The sequence below is a fragment of the Apiospora phragmitis genome (assembly GCF_038363925.1).
Source record: "Apiospora phragmitis strain CBS 135458 chromosome Unknown utg000002l:1.0-5516284.0:1.0-5523493.0, whole genome shotgun sequence".
In the NCBI taxonomy this organism is placed as follows: domain Eukaryota; kingdom Fungi; phylum Ascomycota; class Sordariomycetes; order Amphisphaeriales; family Apiosporaceae; genus Apiospora; species Apiospora phragmitis.
This window is the reverse complement of record NW_027117400.1, coordinates 5069985-5088561: the sequence shown is the minus strand read 5'-3', so window position 1 is coordinate 5088561 and position 18577 is coordinate 5069985. Positions and strand designations below refer to the sequence as shown.

Here is an 18577-nt window from a genome sequence, read left to right as displayed (position 1 = left end):
ATATTGTGATGGATTGCGGAAAAGCTCTTCTACCTATTCAGCTTCCGAGGCAAAGCGAGCCACTCCGTTTCTAGGTGCATAGCGCCTACCCTGCAATAAGCGAAATTCGATCGGAACGCTCAATTTCAAGCCGCTGCGGATTCGGATTGATGCGCAACGTTATCAGGATGTATTGACTACCTGGAAGCAAGTAGTCCTAATGAGAGAAGTACCCCGAATCCGCCACCGGCGCCCGATCCAGCTTGAAGTACCCCGGCTGCAGCCTCTGAAACACGCCCGCCGGGTCGTACTGCGCCGCCACCCCCTTCAGCCGCGCCCCGTTCTCCTCCCCATAGCTGCCGATCACGTCCTGGAACATGCTGGCGTAGTTCATATAAACATAATCGCTAGCAGCGCCGCGCGCGACCGACGCCGCCTTGATCCGCTCCAAAATCCGCGACGCGACCCCGTACACGGCCGCATCGTCCGCGCGCCGCTCCCACCACGCGGCCACCTGCATTACGTAGACGGGCCGGCCTTGAGCGAGGGCGTCCTCGAGCCCCAGCGCGTTGCCGCCGTTCTTGCGCATCTGCGTCAGGATCGGCAGCGTGAAGGCCTGGCAGGCCAAGACGGGCAGGAGGCCGCGCACATTCTCCAAAGCGGCGATCTCCTCGAAGTAGATGTCCTTGGCCGCGATGAGCACGTCGGCCGAGCCGAGGAAACTGAGGCCGTAGTACATCTCGCGCAGGCCGTCCGGGTTCGAGGCCTGGACTTCGGCCGTGTAGTTGAACAGGACCCGGTTCTGCCGCGTGTCCGAGACGGCCGGGACGTCCGCGAAGGGGGCCCAGGCGGGCGACTGCTGGCCGTCGGGCTCGGCGTAGTAGTGCTCGACCGAGGCGACCTTGGTGCCATTCTGGACGGCCATGGCTAGCCACAGGCCCGCCTTGTGGTCGTTGCTGGCGATGCTGTCGACGGTGGCGGAGAAGGCTTTGCACATTGCGTCGAAGGAGGACTCTTCGTACAGCAAGGAGCCGCCCCACATCTGACCGCCGGGCAATGGGATGGTTTCCAGATGGAAGCTTACCACGATGCCGAAGTTGTTCCCGCCGCCACGGAGTGCCCAATACAGGTCGGGATTCTCGGTTGTGCTCGCAGGCATAATTTTGCCTTGGGCGCCAACGACCTGTGCAATGGTAAGCATTCGTGGTAACTCAAGTATGGGTACTCAACAAGGGGCATCATCTTACATCGTAAGCAACTACATTATCACAGGCCAATCCATACAAGCTCGAGAAGAACGAGATACCACCTATAAGAAGATTGAAGAGTCAGAATGCCCATTGTCATTACAGCAGGGACCAATTTCAATTGAGCTTACTTACCTCCGGTTGTTAGCCCGCCGACACCGATATTCTCAACCCGCCCTCCGATAACCGCGACATCGTCCTTCTGAAGGGCCGAGTAGACGCTGCCCCACGTGTTGCCAGGCTGCACGGCGGCGACCTTCTTGTCGGCAGAGAGGGCGACGCCGCTCAGGTTCTGAAACGACACGGTGATCCCGCCCTCGATGCTGGAGGCGCCGGCGAAGGCCGCGTGCCCGCCACTCTTCACAGCGAAGGGGCACTGGGTCAGACGAGAGAGCAGGACCAGCACCGACACGGCTTCGGGGGCGGACGGCTTGAAGATGCAGTAGGGGTGCACGTCCGACTGGAGGGCGGACCAGTAGGCGCCCACGAAGCTGGTGTAAGCGGCTTCGTCGGGGCGGTCGACGGAGTCTGCGCCGTAATGGTGTTCCAGTGCATTGCACTACATTGGAAACAATGGCCAGGGTGTTAGTCAATAAAGAAAGACGAAGAAGAAGTAACGAGAATCTGCAACTTACAGCGATCTCACAAGCTCGGTTTGATGAGGTATTCGCCAGGGGAGCTAGATCGGTGTACTGGTCGACCTGGAAGCCATGACTCCGGAGAGCGGCGGCAGCGTCAAAGTCGGCATGCTCATGAGGCGCGGCCGTAACGACGCTCAATATGCATGCCAGCAGCGACAGTAGTTGTTGAGATAGATGCAGCATCTTTCCCTGTCAATCGTTCCTCGCGACAGACTGATAATGGTGCGCAATGTTGTGAAACCAGGGAAAAGGAGACGTGAGAATATCTATACTCAAGAAAAAAACTACATGGTGTCAGGAAAGAGACACCGCTAAATCAATGATCGTGAGACAAAGCCCGTCAACAAGGATTACACCGGGCATACCCCAAGTGGTCGAATAGAAGGAGATGCATGTTCGATAGAACGTATGCAACCCTCATATGCAGCCTGGTTACATCAGATGGCAGGGTCTCTACTAGAGCGCCGCTAGCAGATCGGATCGCATAGAACCCGTTGCCACGACTCACGACGCCCACCGCCCTACAGCTTATACGCATGCAGTAAGCATTCCAGAGGGAAGTGACCCAAGATCCTAAAAGATCTAGGTTGCCTCGCTTGTGAATCGATGACTCGATGACATGACTATACTGCGTATATCGACCACACCCCACCAAAATCGCGACGTTAATGGGATTGATTGCAAATAAGCACCCGACGCTTGGCACCCGATAAACAGAATTGAAGACATAACAACCTGGAAAAGCTTCTCAAAATAACTCCGCGATGGAGGGGCACTCATGTCGTCAAAATAAACAGTACTTACCATCCTAGCATCTCGTGTGGATCTGATCTATCTATCTGGGCAGCTCGGTCCGGCAAGATTGATCAATTCTTTCCATCCCACCTGCACCCACTGGGAAGGACGGGACGAGGAAATGAAATGAAGGCGACCCCGCACTCTATTCAACTCCAGACCAGAGGCACTGCCCGCTCTCGCTACCAGCCGAGAGCACTACAGTAACCTGCTCTAGTAGTGGTTGAGTAGCACCCGACCACTGCAAGGCGAGCGGGAAAGTTCAACCCCACCAAGAAAGCAAGGACAAGCAAACCACTAAAGCGAAAGCGCGCGCGCGTCGGGTTCCGAGACTACACCACCACGCGCAAACAGGACACACCAAACACACCGCCGCCATCATCATGTCCACGAACCAGCGCCCGACATCCTCGATAGGCATGGCGCGCGAAAAGACCTTCTTCGAGCAGCAGCGCGAGCTCCTGATCGGCGAGATCGCCATGGTATGTTTTCTTTCTTCTTCTCCTGCCCCCAAGCAAACCAATTGTTTCTCCAACTCAACTCTCCAAAAGAGAGAGTATGTGTATATGAGTGTGCGCGAGAAGACCTCAAACTGACCAATGCCCCCCAAACTCAACCAAACAGAACTTCGAGCACGTCTTAGCCAACATCAACAAGCTCAACCGCTCCCTCGAGGCCGTCATCGCCGTGGGCCACGAGTTCTCCTCGGTCGAGGCGCTGTGGTCGCAGTTCGAGGGCGTCATGGCCAAGGAGCCGGAACAGCCGGCGACGGCGGCAGCCACGGGGGAGGAGGACGAACACAAAAACAACAAGGAGGAAGAAGGTGACAGCGGAGGAGAGGGCGACCACGTCAAGGAGGAGGATCGGGATTGAAGAAACGAAACGAAATGAAACGATTGAAACGACAACACACCTCAGGAGGGGAAAGGGACAAATAACGACGAGCAGGTACCAGAGGAGTAAACCGAAAGCAGTCCATGCAATCAAGAGAAATAATGGCTTGACTTTGTCTGTACATAACCCTCTTGCGAATAGATGTTGGGACGCCAGCAGATGGATACATGCAACTGTCGAACACGCCGCGCGTGGCATTTGTGTGCATCGTCAATCGTACCATATGCTTCTTCTCCTGCTGCTGCTCCTAATGCCGACACGCATTGTTAGCAGCTTTACTTCTCCCCTATCGTTTCCGAGAAGAAGGAGCGGTTGCTGCGTCTTGCCGTCGTGAGCAACAGCAGATCACGGAGGTAGATTTGAGGTGCACACATGCCCATGTCCAACAGTGCGTCATCGGCAGAAAGGAAGGATGGGGACAAGGTGGAGCTCGCAGGAGCAAGCAGCATTTGATGATACCCGGAGCCCAAGCCGAACTATAGGTTCCTCGCGAAAGGGGAGACGAAGACCAAAATAGACGAATCCACCAATCCTATCTGTTCCTGGTTAGCATTCACATCCGTCTGGCTGGCTACTCTAGTTACTCAAGCATTTAGTCATGTCACGATATCATACGAATGAGACTGTGTGGGAGCAATGCGAAATATTTATATAGTTTTTTTTATTCCATATAGCCGGACCACTATGCTGATGTGTTTTGTTTATGCGTCTTGGATCAACAAGAAAGAGGAAACAAAAACACCAAAACCGCAACCGAAAAAAAACGCGAAACAAGTTACCCTATCCTTGATGATGAGAGCTACTACAACAAAAGGAAATATCCTTCTCTGGTCACCTCTTCTCCCTAATAAACCTTTCATCCATGATCAATACACTCGTGTTCTCAAGTTCCAATCCATTCTCTCATCTCCCCCTCTCTGTTCTCTTCTTCACTGGAGAGAGAATTTAAGAGAGCAGGGTCGTTCGTACGTACGTAGCAGCAAACCTCCTTTGGCGGCGGGGGTTTATACAAGACGCCACAGTGTAGCCAAGTGGCCAAGCGGCTCCGCGTTCATCATTCTCCTTTCGTTTCTCCTGGGTCCCATGCATGTACCTCCTCGTCCATCCCCTTCGCAAACAGAGAAAAAACAAAAAGATCGAAAAAAAAAACTCGAGGAACGCCGGTGCGATGAAGATCTATGATGCGTGGGGGGAGCAGCATATACAGGAAGCTCTTTTCGTCCTAACAGCACCTCGTCTTCCTCTTACAACGGCTTGGATGTGTCCCCTGGGATCTCCTAGGTAGTGTGTGTCGTGAAAGTAAAAGTCGTGGCAAATAATAAATATCGTGCAAGAATAGTGCGTGTGTAGTTGTTTGTCGTTGGCATTACCACCCCTCCTCCGGTCGTCCGGTGGTAGGGCGTTGCCCGCGCCTTTCCCCCCCAGGACGCACCCCTTCGTGTCACGGCATCGCGGTGTATGCGCTGCAAAGCCAATCGACGGCGCGCGCTTTACAGTGGCCTACACATCTTTCTCTTCTTCTTAAAAGCACGGACGCCGGGTATGCCACCGCTCTCTCGCCCCGCGCTACTCGTGCCACGTGACGAGCCGCTGGACGCTTGTTGCATGGCCGCCTCCAGGTTGCGACGGTCATTAAAGACAACCGTGTCGATGGCCTTCTCGAAGATCTCGTCCACGCCCGTCATCTCCTTACTGCTACACTCCATATACTGGGCGTTCATCTTCTTGGCGACGGCCATACCCTGGTCCATCGTCACGGGCGTCAGGCCTTGCGTCTTGAGCATCTCCACGCACGTCTTCTTGTGCCGTAGGTCTGACTTGAGGCCAACCAGTACGAGGGGTGTGTAGGGGCAGAAATGCAGGACTTCGGGGTACCACTGTGGAGCTGGTCAGCAATCATGTTTCCTGGATTCGGAGGGAGGCTTGGTGCAAACATACCTTGTCTAATACATTGTCTAAAGAGTTGGGGCAGTCGATGGCGAAGCAGACGAAGATAAGATCGGTTTCGGGGTACGACAGCGGTCGCAACCTGTCGTACTCCTCTTGGCCGGCGGTATCCCAGAGGGCCAGCTCGACGGTTTTACCGGTGCGCTGGTGTGTGGGGTATGTGATGTAGTTCTCGAAGACGGTGGGCACGTATTTCTAGTTTCCGTGTTTAGCAAGGTGGTGGTGGTGGTGGTGGTGGTGGCGGGAATAAAGAATTGAACTCACCTCGGGGAAGTAGCCTTGGCTGTAGCTGATCAATAAACATGTCTTGCCGCAACCGCCGTCGCCGACGACGACAATCTTCTTGGAGTAGGCGGGCGCTTCCGTGACATGGGTCGCCGACGACTCCCTACCGGTCGAGGAGCTCATGGTGGTGCTGACGGTGCCTTCGCTGGATCGCGTGTTACGCTGCTCGCGGGCGCCGGTGGGTTTGCGCTGCAGCCCATTGTCGTACTTCTCGCCCATGGACGAGCTGTTGCCGTAGTAGGAATTGCGGTTCGAGTACTGCGCCATAACGGCGATCGCGTTTTGAGGAACGTCGAACTTGTAAGTAAAAAGTGATACCGGACTAGGACTCAATTCTGGTTGGTGGTTGGTGGTGGTTTGTGGGTGAGAATGCTGGCCCGCCCGAGGTGGAAAGTCTCTCTCTTTCTCTAGTGGTTGGTAGTTGGCTGGGATGAAGGGTGAGACTCTCTTATTGACTTTGTCGAAAAGGTCTTGAGGGTAAGTAAGATGAGGGCAAAGTGCGAGGCGTGAAGTGAGGCGAATGGAGAGGTTGTTTAGCTGTATCGAAGGGCAACAGGCACACAAGGTTTAGATTGATGGGATGGTGGGATGTGGGATGGGATGATGAATTGCACTCCGTCTTGTTGTTTGGAGCGAACAGCTTCATTGGCCGTTCCAAGGCATGGATTTAGTGGTTTAATGGGATGTGGTTGGCGGCTGAGCCGACGCCCAACTTTGACTGGGTCGGCGGGGCAACGGGCTACTGGAGAGGCTGTAGCAGCGCAGCAGTTTAGGGTGGCTGGGCCAGAGCAGAGAGCTGTCCCCGCTATCTCCCTCCCCTGCTACTGCTAACTTCTTAGGCCCCGGCAATCATAGCCTGTTTCCCAGTGTTCCCTCACAGTTCCTATGGCACTTGGTGAGCAGCTGTTCTCCACTGCGTGTGTTACAGATTGCTGTCCGGTCCGTGTTATCTTGTATCTCCCTGTCCCCCCCCCCCCCCAGTGTCCACCAGTTCGACCAGGCTGCTAACCAGGCTACGGACCCGGCCTAGTTCCCTACTAACCTGCTGCCAGCTCAGCTTCAATTCCCCGATCCCGTCACCGATCCATTCTAGACACCATTGACACTAGGAACCAGCAAGGGCCGTGCGCGCGCTTGCAGTCCCAATTCAGGCTAAGCACCACAAGCACAAACCAAGGTCGGTCAGCAAATCGCGAAAGAAATCTCTGCCCTACAAATTCAAGTCAAAAACCGACGCGTCCAACAAAAGGCCCTTGCCTTCCACTTCTTCCTCCTTCTCGCCAACCACAATAACCTACTCTGCTTCAGCAAGCCAGGATGGCCGAGATCAGCAAGTACGTCACTCTGATCTCCAACGATGGCTTCGAGTTTGTCGTCTTGCGCGAGGCGGTCCTCATCAGTCCCATGATCAAGAGCATGATCGATTCGAAGAGTGAGGACCTTTTCCCGTGCCTTTCTCTCAGGTCGCATCTCGGCTAAGTAAGTCTGCAATTAGATAGCTTCCGAGAAGCACGTCTAAGCGGCCGATGCAACTTTGAGGAGATCAGGTAAGGCACACACCATTTCATTCTTTGGGACCTCGATGTCCTGGCTCTCTCTTTTCCGCACTTCCTTGATGAACCACATTATTTCGCTGTGTTCTTACTGAGGGACCACTCACCGTGGACCGCATGACATCAACTACACTTGATCTGAGAAATGTTGTTGCGTTCCCATTCATTGCCTACCTGCACCACGAGTCCACGAAGAACTTTGCACTGACAGCCAGCCTTGTTCAAGTGGTCAAGTAATGGAAAAGGTCGTCGAGTACTTCCACTACTGGTACAAGAACTGCGAGAAGGAAGATGTCCCAGACATGGACATCCCTGCCGAGCTCTGCCTCGAGCTCCTCGTCGCTGCAGACTTTTTGGGCCTCGACAGTAAGAACCTATCCCGACCCCGTGGGGACTAGCTTGGTGGCGATTTTGCTCACACTTCTCCTCGCCCAAGAGCAAACATGATACGACTGAACGAGGCATGAACCGGATGGCGTTGGGCTGGGCGATTGATGAGGCATTCCTGTATTTGGCGTTGTGGTGTTCCGAGATCTCTCGACGAAGCTACTGTGTTTACAAGCTGCTATGCAGGTACCAATATAAGACATGTTCTTTCTGGTACTTAACACTCGTTTTCGACGTCTTGGACTTGCTGTGTGTTGATGCCCGAGTTGGTAAGTATCCCAGGGTTCATCGGATACATTCGGTATGCTGTTCCTCATTTCGTTCATTTCTTCTCTCCATTCATTACCCACCCATCTTAAGCATATACGATCTACCCTTACTTCTTCCGTGGGTTGATCGTCTATAATAGATGGAAAATCAAAATTATCCCCAGTCACTCTGCGCAGCTCCAGCTTCACCGTGGAGTCCAAGCTTTTAATGGAGGGGATACATCCGGGCCACAATGACGTTGCCTCGTGCCACCGCTTCTTTGGAGATAGAAAACACTAGTCTGGCGGACCTGGTTCCAATTCATTTTATACACCAAGACACTCCATTACAGTACTTCTATGTTCATAAATGTCATTTGATTTGGTGTTCCCAGTCTAATTGCATAGGTAGAGTTGTCCCGTGTGTTGTGCGACCCGCATAGCCCAAGTTAAATGTTGTACTCTTTCCGTCGCTGTACTCCGTACACTTCTGAGCCGACTCTGCCGGGGCAATGAGCAAGACCCGCACTCCCCCTTTAATGAAGCTCGTTTTTCATTTCTCAATTGGTATTCTACGATTACATTGTCAACTACCAGTCAATGACTATATCCAAGCTGTCCAGAGAGTATTTGGTGTGATGTGTCTGAGTATTGTAAAGTAGGCAGTAATGTATGTAGTGTGTAATGTGGAAGGCGCAACAGAGCCGGTAACCTTACATCCCACAATGAAGTACAGGAAGGTGCTTGCCACTCCCTCAGCTCCAACATTGAAGTTACCCATTCCAATTGAACTCCCAGAGAATAACCAAAATTCTAAGTATATCCAATTCTGTTTCCTTCGGACCATCGCCATTTCATCCGTCATACATCCAAGGCTCTCAGAGCTTGGGTCCCCCATCGCCGGCGTTCGAGACGCTCCTGTTCCCGCCTGTACTCATCTCGCCACTCAGCTGCTCGTTGATCCTCTTCTTTTTAGCTTGTTCCGGCTGCGACGGCTGCGGCTCGGGTTTGAAAACTTCCTCGTCCTCGGTCTCGTTCTTGTCCACGACTTCTTCCTCGTCGGCCTGTGACGACCCGCCCTCGACGACGTCGGGAAGAGCTGCTGGTGCGGCTTCCAGTGGCACGTCTGGTGGCGATGGTTGTGGTGCCTCCTCGCCGTATCCTCGGAACACCAGTTCGGCTGCCCTCGCGATGGCCACGAGTACCCAGGACGGCAGCCGATTGGGAGGACAGAGTGATGCGGCCGCTACTGGTGGTGGGGGTGGGGGTGATCCTAGGATAGCAGAGAGGTCTAGGTCTGCACGATCAAGGTCGATGCCCATGCGGCCCATCCCCTCCTCGATGATGTGCATATCTTGTTCGGGCTGAGGCTCTTGGATGGGCTCATACTCATGTTCATCCTCATCCTCATCGGCTGATCCGTAGCCCGAGTCCTCTGTGGCATCGTGGTCATGGGCTCGGTGCTGTGGTACGACACCAATGGCGTCTGCCCAGTCTTCTATTGGCTCGCCGTCGTCATCGACTGGCTGGGCCTCCCAGAAACCGGGGCCATTCCAGTTGTGGTCGATCTGTGGAGGAAGAGGAGGAAGTTCTTCATCGTCGCCGACGACATGGTGGTTGCCGTCGGCATCTGCCACAACATCTTCGTCGTTGTAATTGACGAACTCGGGATCCTGCTGATATGCGTCGTCGTCCCCGAAAATCGCGGCCACGGAATCATTGTCGTCCTCTTCCGCGGCGGCCCGCACTGCCTCCAGGTGATGCCAAGAGTAGAGATTCTGGAACCTCTGATGAAGTGTGAGACCGCGCCGGGGGCTGTCGCGATGAGCCTGCTGGCGCAGCATGAAAATCTCCCATGCTTCGAAGGTCCGGCCGAGGCGGCGCGCGTTCGCGGCGTTAGCCACCCACCAAGGTCGTTCCTGGTAGCGACCGAGATCACCCTCGACGATGGCGATCCATCTGCGGAGACGCTGCATGCAGTTGTTCATCATATAAAAGCTCCGGGCTAGCCGGTTGGCGGCATCCTGATGGCTGGTCACCAGGTCGGTTCGTTCCTGGTGCAGCTCGGTGAGCCGCCCGCCGTTGAAGTCTAGGATGGTCGTCTGTGCCTCCCACACTGCCTGCAAGGCCCATTGCACCTCGTCAGACAGGTTACCCAAACTCTCCTCCGGATAGGCTTCGCTCTCGCGGCTCCATCGGGCCCGGGTGTCCCAAATTCTCAGCCTATCCCGCTCGATGTGATCGAGGCGGACATGCATCATATCGCAATCGCTCTGCTGCCACGCGAGGATAGTACGCATGTGGTGTTCCAATCTTTGGAGCAGGCCCTCGGCCAGGGCGATGAGGGCCCCGTCCTCGACCTCGTCGGCGAGCCAGCCGTCCGGATGTCGAAAGACGAGGTTCGCAGCCGCGACCGCCCCATTGCGGAAGTGGTGGGCGAAAAAGTCCTGGGATTGCTCGTACGTAACCTCTTCGCCATCCTCTTCGTCGCTCTCGTCGTCCTGTTCCGATTCAGGACCCGCGCAGTCGACCATGCAAGGGTTCTGGAGGGTTTCCTTGGGGATGGTGGCCCCCGCCACCAAGAGGTCGACGGACAGCAAGTGCCCGCAGCTGTGGTACAGCTTCTGGCGGCACATGGGGCACTTGTCGTGGCCCCCGTTCTCAGACTCGATCCAGTTTTGGAAGCACTCTGGGTGGGCGCTGTGGGCACCGTCACACGGCAAGGAGACGAATTCATCGTCTGGCACGTCTGTCTCCTCTCGGCAGATGGGGCAGGTCTCGAGTTCTTCGGGAATCATTGGAGACGGACATGGGGGCGGGGGGGCCGATGATGCCTCCTGCTTTAGAGAGGCTTTGTGTTGCTCTGTCTGGAGGTCCGGCTGCTCGGCATCGACAGGTGTGTAGACAATTTCATTAGTGGTTTCATCGAACGAGGCTGTCCACTCGACTTTGGGGATGTTATTGTTGGCAGCCATGGTGTTGATTGATTGGCTATGCGAACGTTGAAAGATGGTTGGGTTGGTGTTGCTGTCCTTTGAAGATAGGGCAGATGTGTGGTATGGAGTAGTTGGAATGAAGTCTCTGGCCGTATAAGTGGCTTTGGGCTTGGTGTTGATGGTTGTGAGAGAGTATAGTCCGTGTTATAGAGAGTGACCTCGGACTGAAGTTGGCTTGACTACTTCTATCCTGTGGCGGATATAGTGTCTTCCAAAAGGTTCTGTGAAGAAGTAGATGATCAAGTAAGTGATGCTTGAATGATCTGTGTGGAAGACGGGGTGAAGAGAGAGGAGCTCAATATAGATTGGTGTATCTGTGTTGAGTCTCGGCAATAGACAGTACAGGTATGAATAATAAGAACGGAAGCAGGAAAGGAGGAGAGCAGAGCTCAATTTACATATAGCAAATAAACGAAAAACCCCTTCTGAGATGGCCATCTAGATAGAGTTCAAGTGAGGCAGCAATCATTCCATGCTGCTTTTTCTTCATTTCTAGCTTTTCACTCGAGGCAGGGTATGAGCCAGAGACTGGCGATGTTTTCCTGGTTCGAGGCCCGGAGATATATATTTGCAGTATAGAGTTTGGGTACGGCCTGTATCAGAGGAGAGGGAAGAGGGGAGAACCAGCCTTCTTCCGGTGGCTCTGTTTCCATAATGTGAGGATAGAGTGTGTGGCAGGGCACTCACCCTCAGGATCAGTACTGATGCCCATTGCTATGGATTCTTTGGGCGAGATATGTGAGTCAAGATACGAGAAATGGGCTTTCGGAGATGCATTTTGACTGTGTATTAGAAATCGGAGGGAAAACTCTAACAATTGGCTTCTCTTTCGGGGAATTCGTTCAATGGAACATTGTGGGTTGGCCGAAGCAGATAGAGTGGCATATTTGTGTGTTGCTCCCATCTGTGTGTCGGGCTGGAAGCCGTAGTCGTGTTGAAACCCCCATTTTTTCTCCAGAGAATTACCAGCGAACCGAGTCCATCCCAACAATCTCAACTACGAAAGGCTTCAGCGGCAAGATTTTGCTTCGCATGTTCTACTTGTCGTTTGCTGAGCAACTTGAGGGCAATTGTTTGCTGGTTTTGAGAGCTCTCTCCTCTCACTTTAGACGGGCTTGCTGTTTATTCCATTTATACGACCCGAGAGGAAACCGAACCACAGAATAACGTTGCTGGACCCCCAGATGCCATGAACTCTGATACTTTGTTGCCTCACTCAACAGCACCAAAAGCTCCCAGCACTCATCGTTACTCGCACAACTGCTTCGGAGCTAGCAGATACGCTTCAATTGACTACCCACCTACTTTGACAGCCTCAATTGAGAAGATACTACTTGCTGCTTGCCTGGCAATGAACGCAGGTATGTTGCATTGGGATACGAACGAACCCGAGCTGGCGGATAAGGCGTATTATGCTTATCTTCTTCCGTTAGAGTTTCCTTCCACTCGGGTCACTGTTTAACTACACAGCCCATTATATCATTGAAGGCCATTACATGCTTCAAAAATGATGGACCAGGGGGGGAAGGAGTAACAGTAAGGCTTAATACGTGCCACATATGTACGTTTTACTGGAACAAATGCTCCTTTATGCGCGTTGGCAATCATCACTCTACGTCTGTCTCTACGTGGGGGGCGTCGTCAAAAAGGGGATGAACCGAATCGTGCTCAGACATTTATATCAATCACCAAGTGTCTGTCTGGTACGACCTACTATCACAAGCTTGAGCCAAGCTGCGAAGTAAGCTGCAAAGTTGAACTGGAAAAAGAAGCAAAAAAAATGCAAAAACTTAGCTCGTGCCCTGGATCGAACAGGGGTTGCCAGAATAATTACAGCTTATGGATCAGAATCTGGAGTGATAGCCACTACACTACACAAGCCTAGAACTCAACGTTTGCAAGGATAAAAATATGCCGTCTTATTACATGATAAGTACAGTATTACAGATAACAACAGCCTGTCAACGCTGCATCACCGTCACCGCCGCCGCCATGTTCCTGTATGTATTAAGGTTAAATGTGGGCTGCTCCGTTGTGGGTTCGAGTCGGTGCGCAAACAAAAATGGGCTATGGAAATCGACGGTCGGACTAGACCAAGACCGAAGCAAGCAACCTTCGAGGATCAATGAACCAAGCTGTATTATCTCAATGAGGAGGAGGAGGAGGTCATTGCGATAGTAATAGTAATCATAAATCGAATTGCACCGCTTTTTCATCCCGTAGCTCTTTAAATATTATGTACACTGACAACTGGGGTATCATTTCAGTGCCACCCTCCACCTCGTCCGCGACCCTGCCCTCCCCGTCCTCTTCCCCGTCCACGTCCTCCCCCAAAGCCGCCGCCACCACCGCGTCCTCCTCCTCCTCCTCTGCCTCCACCACCACGTCCACCATCCCGTCGAGGCATCGACGGCGCCGGTCCCTTGTGTCTGCGCTGCGTCCTCTCCTTGGGCGTTGCGTCCCAGTGGTTCGGCAGCTCCAGCAGGCTGCAAAACGCCGCCGTCTGCGGGCTCGTGTACTCCTCGGGCTGTTTATTAACGAAATTGAGGTCGGGCACCTCCTCGTCCTCGGGCAGGGGCGGCGCCGTGATCTCGAAGTTGTGCGGAACATCTAACCTGCCGGGCTTGACCACATGCTCCTCGACCCAGGCCCGCTCCGCGTCGATCTGGGGCGCGTACACGGACTCGCCCAGGTCGGGCGGCAGCCGGGCGGTCTCGCGGTCCTCGTGGCCGAAGGCGAGGGAGCTGTGCATCACGCGCGTGATGGCCAGCCATTCGGGATCGTACATAAGCTTGGGTTTGTTATCGGGAGTCAAGCCCAGAGCGGTGGCGGGTGGGTTCACGGGCGTGAGATACGAGAGTTGGAGGAACTTCTTGCCGGGCAGGGCTTTGTCGAGTGCCATGAAGCGGGTCTGGGTGTTGGTGATGGTAGGCGGGACTGGCTGTCCAGGTATCATCCTAGGCTTGGGGGTCGGCCGGGCAAAGGCGGCGGGTAGTTGCGCTCTCAGCTCATCTGGGACTATGCTTGTAGCAGTGGCGGTGGTGTCACTGGGTTTCGTCTCTTCAGATTTAGGTTTCCGTTCTTCTTCAGCTTTGGGCTTCGAGGGCTCTTGGCTGACGTCGTCATCGTCCATGTCCAGATCAATTTCATCGGGGTTCGCAGCAGGTTCCGCTGCCGCTGCCGCCGCCGAATCAACAGCTGCTGGCTGGGGCTCCATGTTCGTTGCCTGTTCGTCCTCGGCCTTGGGCGCATCGAACTTCTTTATGGCGGTGAACTTGCAGTGCAAATGCGCGGACAACCAGTACGCCGGTCGCAGCCGGTCCAGAACGTAAGTCGCCGCAGGGTTGCCGAGCGTGCCGTCCCGCGACTCGTCGGCAAAAAAGGGCTTCTCGCGGAACAGGGCCTTGTCGTCGCCGTGGCGCTCAATGGCGCGGGGCCAGTCATGGCTGACGCCGACGTCGACCTGTTCGCGCATGAGCAGGAGCTTGCGCACGTCGATCTCGCGCACGTGATAAAAACTCTTGATGTCATCACTGTTGAAGGGCAGCCGCTCGACGTGGGGCCGGTTGTAGTCGTGCCCCTTCCAGATGCCGCTCATGCCGGCGATGCGGAGCGGGCCGAAGCGCAGCACGTTGGCGGCGCCCATGTAGTAGATGTTGGGCGCGACCCAGCCGCCGTAGTAGAGCTCCCACAGGTGCGAAGCGGCCTCGTGGTTGCCGCCGACGAAGAGGGTCAGGAAGGGAGCCTTGGCGGTGCCGCGGTAGTACTGGGGAAGTCGCCCAGGTGGCGGTACTTGGTGGGCACCGACATGACGGTGATGTCGGCCACGTTGCGCACGGCCTGGAAGTCGCCCCCGATCATGAGGAGGTCGACCGTGTCCCAGCCCCGGACTTTCGCGGCGTTCTGGACGCCCGCGTAGATGGCATCGAGTGTGCCATGTCCCTGGATGAAAAGGTTAGGATCAAATTGGCGCTGATGTAATGCGGCAGGATATTTCAGTACTTACACATCCCTCAAATGCCACCCGCAAACCTCCGATCTCTTGCAGAATCTTTTTACTTGCCATGGTGGATTGCTGAAGTTGGCAGACAAAGTAAACAGAGATGCAGATGCGAGATGACCTTCCTCTATTTCAATGTTCAACATTCAAAGGTAGTGGGTCAATTAGTAGCTAGAATTGAGATATGGCCCGTGCGGACGCTCGCAACTGCTTTGAATGCTTTCGCGAACGCGCCTCATCGAAGCACCCTTAAAAGCTGCCTATATTTCAATTGATGATAGTTCACAGATCCTCAATAACAAAATAAATTAAAAGTACTCTAAATGTTATTTTTCTTTCTATTAATCATAAATAATTTATCTGATTTCTCTCAGGCCCAATTGGAGTGCTGGTGGCTGGCTTATTTTACTCCTACTGTCTCGATTTGCAGTGTCATTACATATTGTGTCCACCATCCTGACAGGGGCCTGGGTTGACTCACGAATGACTCCCACCCAGAAGTCATACATACCTAATGGTTCATGCACGACTTGAGCTTCATGTCAAGAAATATTCAGGCTAGTGAGTATGATATGATATGATGTTCTTTTGTTCTCGTGGAGCGTGTTTTTATGCAGGCATGCTCTGGCATCAGACAATCATTAGCGAGCAAAGTGCAACTCCTTTTCAGAGCTGCTCCAGCCATGCACGCAATTTGGCAGCCCCGACTTCCCACTGCACATCATTCTGCACATGATGTCCAGCACCAGGTACCCAAGCGAGTCTGACGCCCTGCCCGCTGTCATCTTGCCCCCCCTCCCCATCCAGCTTTCTGACTGGCGCACTGTCGGCTTCGAGCTTCTTCTCCTTAACCATGTCTGACACGGCGTTGCGATACATTTGGGCGGCCTGGACCTGGACATCTCTTGTCATCAGCTTATCCCCCGTGCCGGCCATGATCAGGATCCTGTCGCTGCTCCCATCCCAACCCAGGATGTTGCCTAGAAGCTTTCTGGCGTCGACAAAGGGGGCCATCATGCCGATCGGCCACCAGAAGCTCTCAAAGCGGTTTAGGTGCCGCTGGAACTCTAACAGATCCTCCTCGGGGTACTGCTCGCTGAAGAAGGCTCTCCTCGTCAAGGACGGGTGCGACAAGGGTGAGTTCGAGTGCCAGCCGTGAAAAACCAGGCGTATGGGAAACCAGGGATCAAAGCAAGCCCAGTTGTAGTAGACCTTGTATCTTTTGGCAGGGCAACAGGGTCAGCCAGCCCTTGCTTGCAGATGTTATATGACATGTGTGTGTACTTACGATCCGGTACCAGGGACTGCCCCGAGCAGACCCAACCCCTTGACCTTGACGCCTCCCTCATTGACCAGAAACTGGCTCAGCCCGCCGCCGCTGGAATGGCCCACAAGGACGACCTCCCCGCCGCCTACTCCTTCCCGCGCCTGCACTGCCTGGATGCCGGCCACGAGGTCGTCGCCGAGGTCCTGCTTGGTCGTCGCGTAGAGCATGCGCAGGAAGAACGGGTGCCAGCTCTCGCCGTGGCCCCGCGTGGACACGGCGTAGCTCGTGACGCCGTGCCGGGCCAGGTAGCGCATGTAGGGCGTCCAGACCCAGGCGCAGCCCATGCCGCCGTGCGCAAAGACGACAACGGGCTTGGGAGGAGATGTTTCTGATGACAAGGACGAGGATGGTTTGGCCCAGAGGAGCTCGACTTTGCCGTGGGGGGTCCGCACGAAGGAGCGCTCGATGCCGGCCGGCAGAGCTGAGGGCGGACCGGTTGGCCGCGTCCAGTATATCCAATCATACGAGAGATAGAAGTTCAAATTGAACATTGTGTGATATCTGATGTGATATCGAACTCGATTTATTGATGAAATCCGAATATGTTAGTGTATATATGGGAGTTAGCTGTCGCGTGGTCTGCCTCATAAGTACCTTAGCCAGGAAGAAGAACTGCTTATATAGGAGACTGTCCCCGTGCTAGTTCCAAAGTTCAGCTACCGGACTAACCCGATAATGGGATAATAGCCGTGTCAGCCAGAGAATGAAACATTTGCCAGATAACTCGTTGTCGCGATTAATAGGGGCTTGGCATTCCAGCCGCAAATGCGCCTTGATCGAACAAATATCGGAACCCTTGGCGATACTACATACACAATGGCTGACTGAGTCACTATTTACATAGACTTTCAGCTCTCCCATTGGCATTTCTTGCACTACAGAAGATCCTTAGCTTTCAGCCACGCCGGCGCTGAAGAGCATGCTATGCTAGGCTGTAGGTAGGCTGATACAAGCCGCCATTGAGACGTTGTATCACATTTTCGAGTTGCATTTGCACGGTCACGACAATGTCTGTCGAAAGGAGAGACATTGACAGGCGAGCAATGTAAGTCCAGGAAGTGCAGAGAAATTGAAGAGTACTGTTTCGTGGGAAGCCTGTCAACCTAGAAAAAAAAATATGGAGGTGGCCGCCCATCACACTTCAACGATTTACAGTGGGTCTTTAGCTCAGCACGCCCTGACCACCGCTAAACTGCAGTCCCAAACTCTGGCCGTGCCGTTTCTTTTTCTCGTATCAAGTCGTTTTCGCAACGTCAAGGACTATTCAACTGTCCGGCCATATTCTGTATCCTCGTCAATTCAATCGGAAGGCCGGTCATATTCACCATGGAGAAGGAGACACTTGAGCCGAGCCTGCGTTTTCTGACAGACGCGGCTCATTTGCTGGCCAAGACGGCGCCAGAAACCTCTGCACACATCATGGCCAAGAGGAATAGTCTCATGTTTGAGAACAATCTTGAGCTATCAGACCGACAGAGAGAGCATATATGCGGCTCGTGTGGTCACATAATGATTCCCGGTGCTGGCGATGCACTGAAGTTGGAAACAGACAAGGTTATTCGCAAGAGCCGCAGCAAGAAAGGGGCAGTCGCCGCCAAACCAGACGCGAGAAAGCCTGGTCGCGCATCTGGCATTCGTAAAGTTATGACGTGCAAGATGTGTGACCGCTACACGAAGCTCGACTTCCCACCACCTCCCTCCATTGTGCGAAGAGCGAAGGCAAAACCCACTATTTCAACAACAATACCAGGTCTCCCCATAGCTCCTGGCGCAAAGGCGAATGCGGCTCAAGCCAGCGAGCCAGCAAAGGCGCCGCCATCCGCCAACGCCAGCAGCAAAAAGAGAGCTAAGAACCGAAAACAGGGTCTCCAAGCTCTGCTTCAGTCGCAAGCCTCCTCATCTGCTCCCAAAGTGGGGCTTGGACTTAGCCTGGCTGACTTCATGAAGAAATGAGATTCCTCTATCCAGATATTTCAGATCCAACATGGCATTTTGGGGATCTTCATATCCAAATTCAATCAAGAATTACCCAGCTTGGATTGCATCCCCGAATGGCTGCTGAGCTGTCGCCGCTAACAACACTGTGGAACATTCTGGACCCAGCTGGTTAGGCTATGTCATCAGGCTCTTGGCGACCCCGCGGATGCACTAACTTGCCCCTCCAAAATTTTCGGTAACCTACTGCGAAAACATACCCCTCCAAAGATTTAAGAGTCACTTTGCGACAAGCCGCAACCCAACCTATTCTTATTAGGTATTCGCCCAGTTTTGCCATAAA

The 18577-nt window shown here is 53.9% G+C and overlaps 8 protein-coding genes across 8 annotated transcripts; 3 read left to right on the top strand and 5 right to left on the bottom strand.

The window, feature by feature from the left end:
• Positions 1 to 196: 196 nt before the first annotated feature.
• Positions 197 to 2050, bottom strand: PG994_002364 (uncharacterized protein; the record flags this gene model as incomplete). The annotated part of the gene is made up of 4 exons (XM_066853773.1): positions 197 to 1162; positions 1227 to 1288; positions 1362 to 1785; positions 1862 to 2050. The coding sequence occupies 4 exons, from the start codon at positions 2048 to 2050 to the stop codon at positions 197 to 199; spliced, it is 1641 nt and encodes a 546-aa protein (XP_066721914.1).
• A 995-nt stretch (positions 2051 to 3045) lies between these two features.
• Positions 3046 to 3535, top strand: PG994_002363 (uncharacterized protein; the record flags this gene model as incomplete). Its single annotated transcript, XM_066853772.1, has 2 exons — positions 3046 to 3144; positions 3287 to 3535. The coding sequence occupies 2 exons, from the start codon at positions 3046 to 3048 to the stop codon at positions 3533 to 3535; spliced, it is 348 nt and encodes a 115-aa protein (XP_066721913.1).
• Positions 3536 to 5046: 1511 nt separating this feature from the next.
• On the bottom strand, positions 5047 to 6055 carry PG994_002362 (Ras family protein; the record flags this gene model as incomplete). Its single annotated transcript, XM_066853771.1, has 3 exons — positions 5047 to 5433; positions 5495 to 5698; positions 5768 to 6055. The coding sequence occupies 3 exons, from the start codon at positions 6053 to 6055 to the stop codon at positions 5047 to 5049; spliced, it is 879 nt and encodes a 292-aa protein (XP_066721912.1).
• A 1050-nt stretch (positions 6056 to 7105) lies between these two features.
• On the top strand, positions 7106 to 7739 carry PG994_002361 (uncharacterized protein; the record flags this gene model as incomplete). Its single annotated transcript, XM_066853770.1, has 3 exons — positions 7106 to 7236; positions 7288 to 7335; positions 7553 to 7739. The coding sequence occupies 3 exons, from the start codon at positions 7106 to 7108 to the stop codon at positions 7737 to 7739; spliced, it is 366 nt and encodes a 121-aa protein (XP_066721911.1).
• A 1115-nt stretch (positions 7740 to 8854) lies between these two features.
• PG994_002360 (uncharacterized protein) lies at positions 8855 to 10951 on the bottom strand (the record flags this gene model as incomplete). The annotated part of the gene is made up of 1 exon (XM_066853769.1): positions 8855 to 10951. One exon carries the CDS (start codon positions 10949 to 10951, stop codon positions 8855 to 8857), a length of 2097 nt encoding a protein of 698 aa, XP_066721910.1.
• A 2284-nt stretch (positions 10952 to 13235) lies between these two features.
• PG994_002359 (lariat debranching enzyme) lies at positions 13236 to 15038 on the bottom strand (the record flags this gene model as incomplete). Its single annotated transcript, XM_066853768.1, has 3 exons — positions 13236 to 14738; positions 14777 to 14914; positions 14979 to 15038. The coding sequence occupies 3 exons, from the start codon at positions 15036 to 15038 to the stop codon at positions 13236 to 13238; spliced, it is 1701 nt and encodes a 566-aa protein (XP_066721909.1).
• Positions 15039 to 15638: 600 nt separating this feature from the next.
• PG994_002358 (uncharacterized protein) lies at positions 15639 to 16790 on the bottom strand (the record flags this gene model as incomplete). Its single annotated transcript, XM_066853767.1, has 2 exons — positions 15639 to 16191; positions 16261 to 16790. The coding sequence occupies 2 exons, from the start codon at positions 16788 to 16790 to the stop codon at positions 15639 to 15641; spliced, it is 1083 nt and encodes a 360-aa protein (XP_066721908.1).
• Positions 16791 to 17625: 835 nt separating this feature from the next.
• PG994_002357 (RNAse P Rpr2/Rpp21/SNM1 subunit domain-containing protein) lies at positions 17626 to 18252 on the top strand (the record flags this gene model as incomplete). Its single annotated transcript, XM_066853766.1, has 1 exon — positions 17626 to 18252. The coding sequence occupies one exon, from the start codon at positions 17626 to 17628 to the stop codon at positions 18250 to 18252; it is 627 nt and encodes a 208-aa protein (XP_066721907.1).
• Positions 18253 to 18577: the final 325 nt, after the last annotated feature.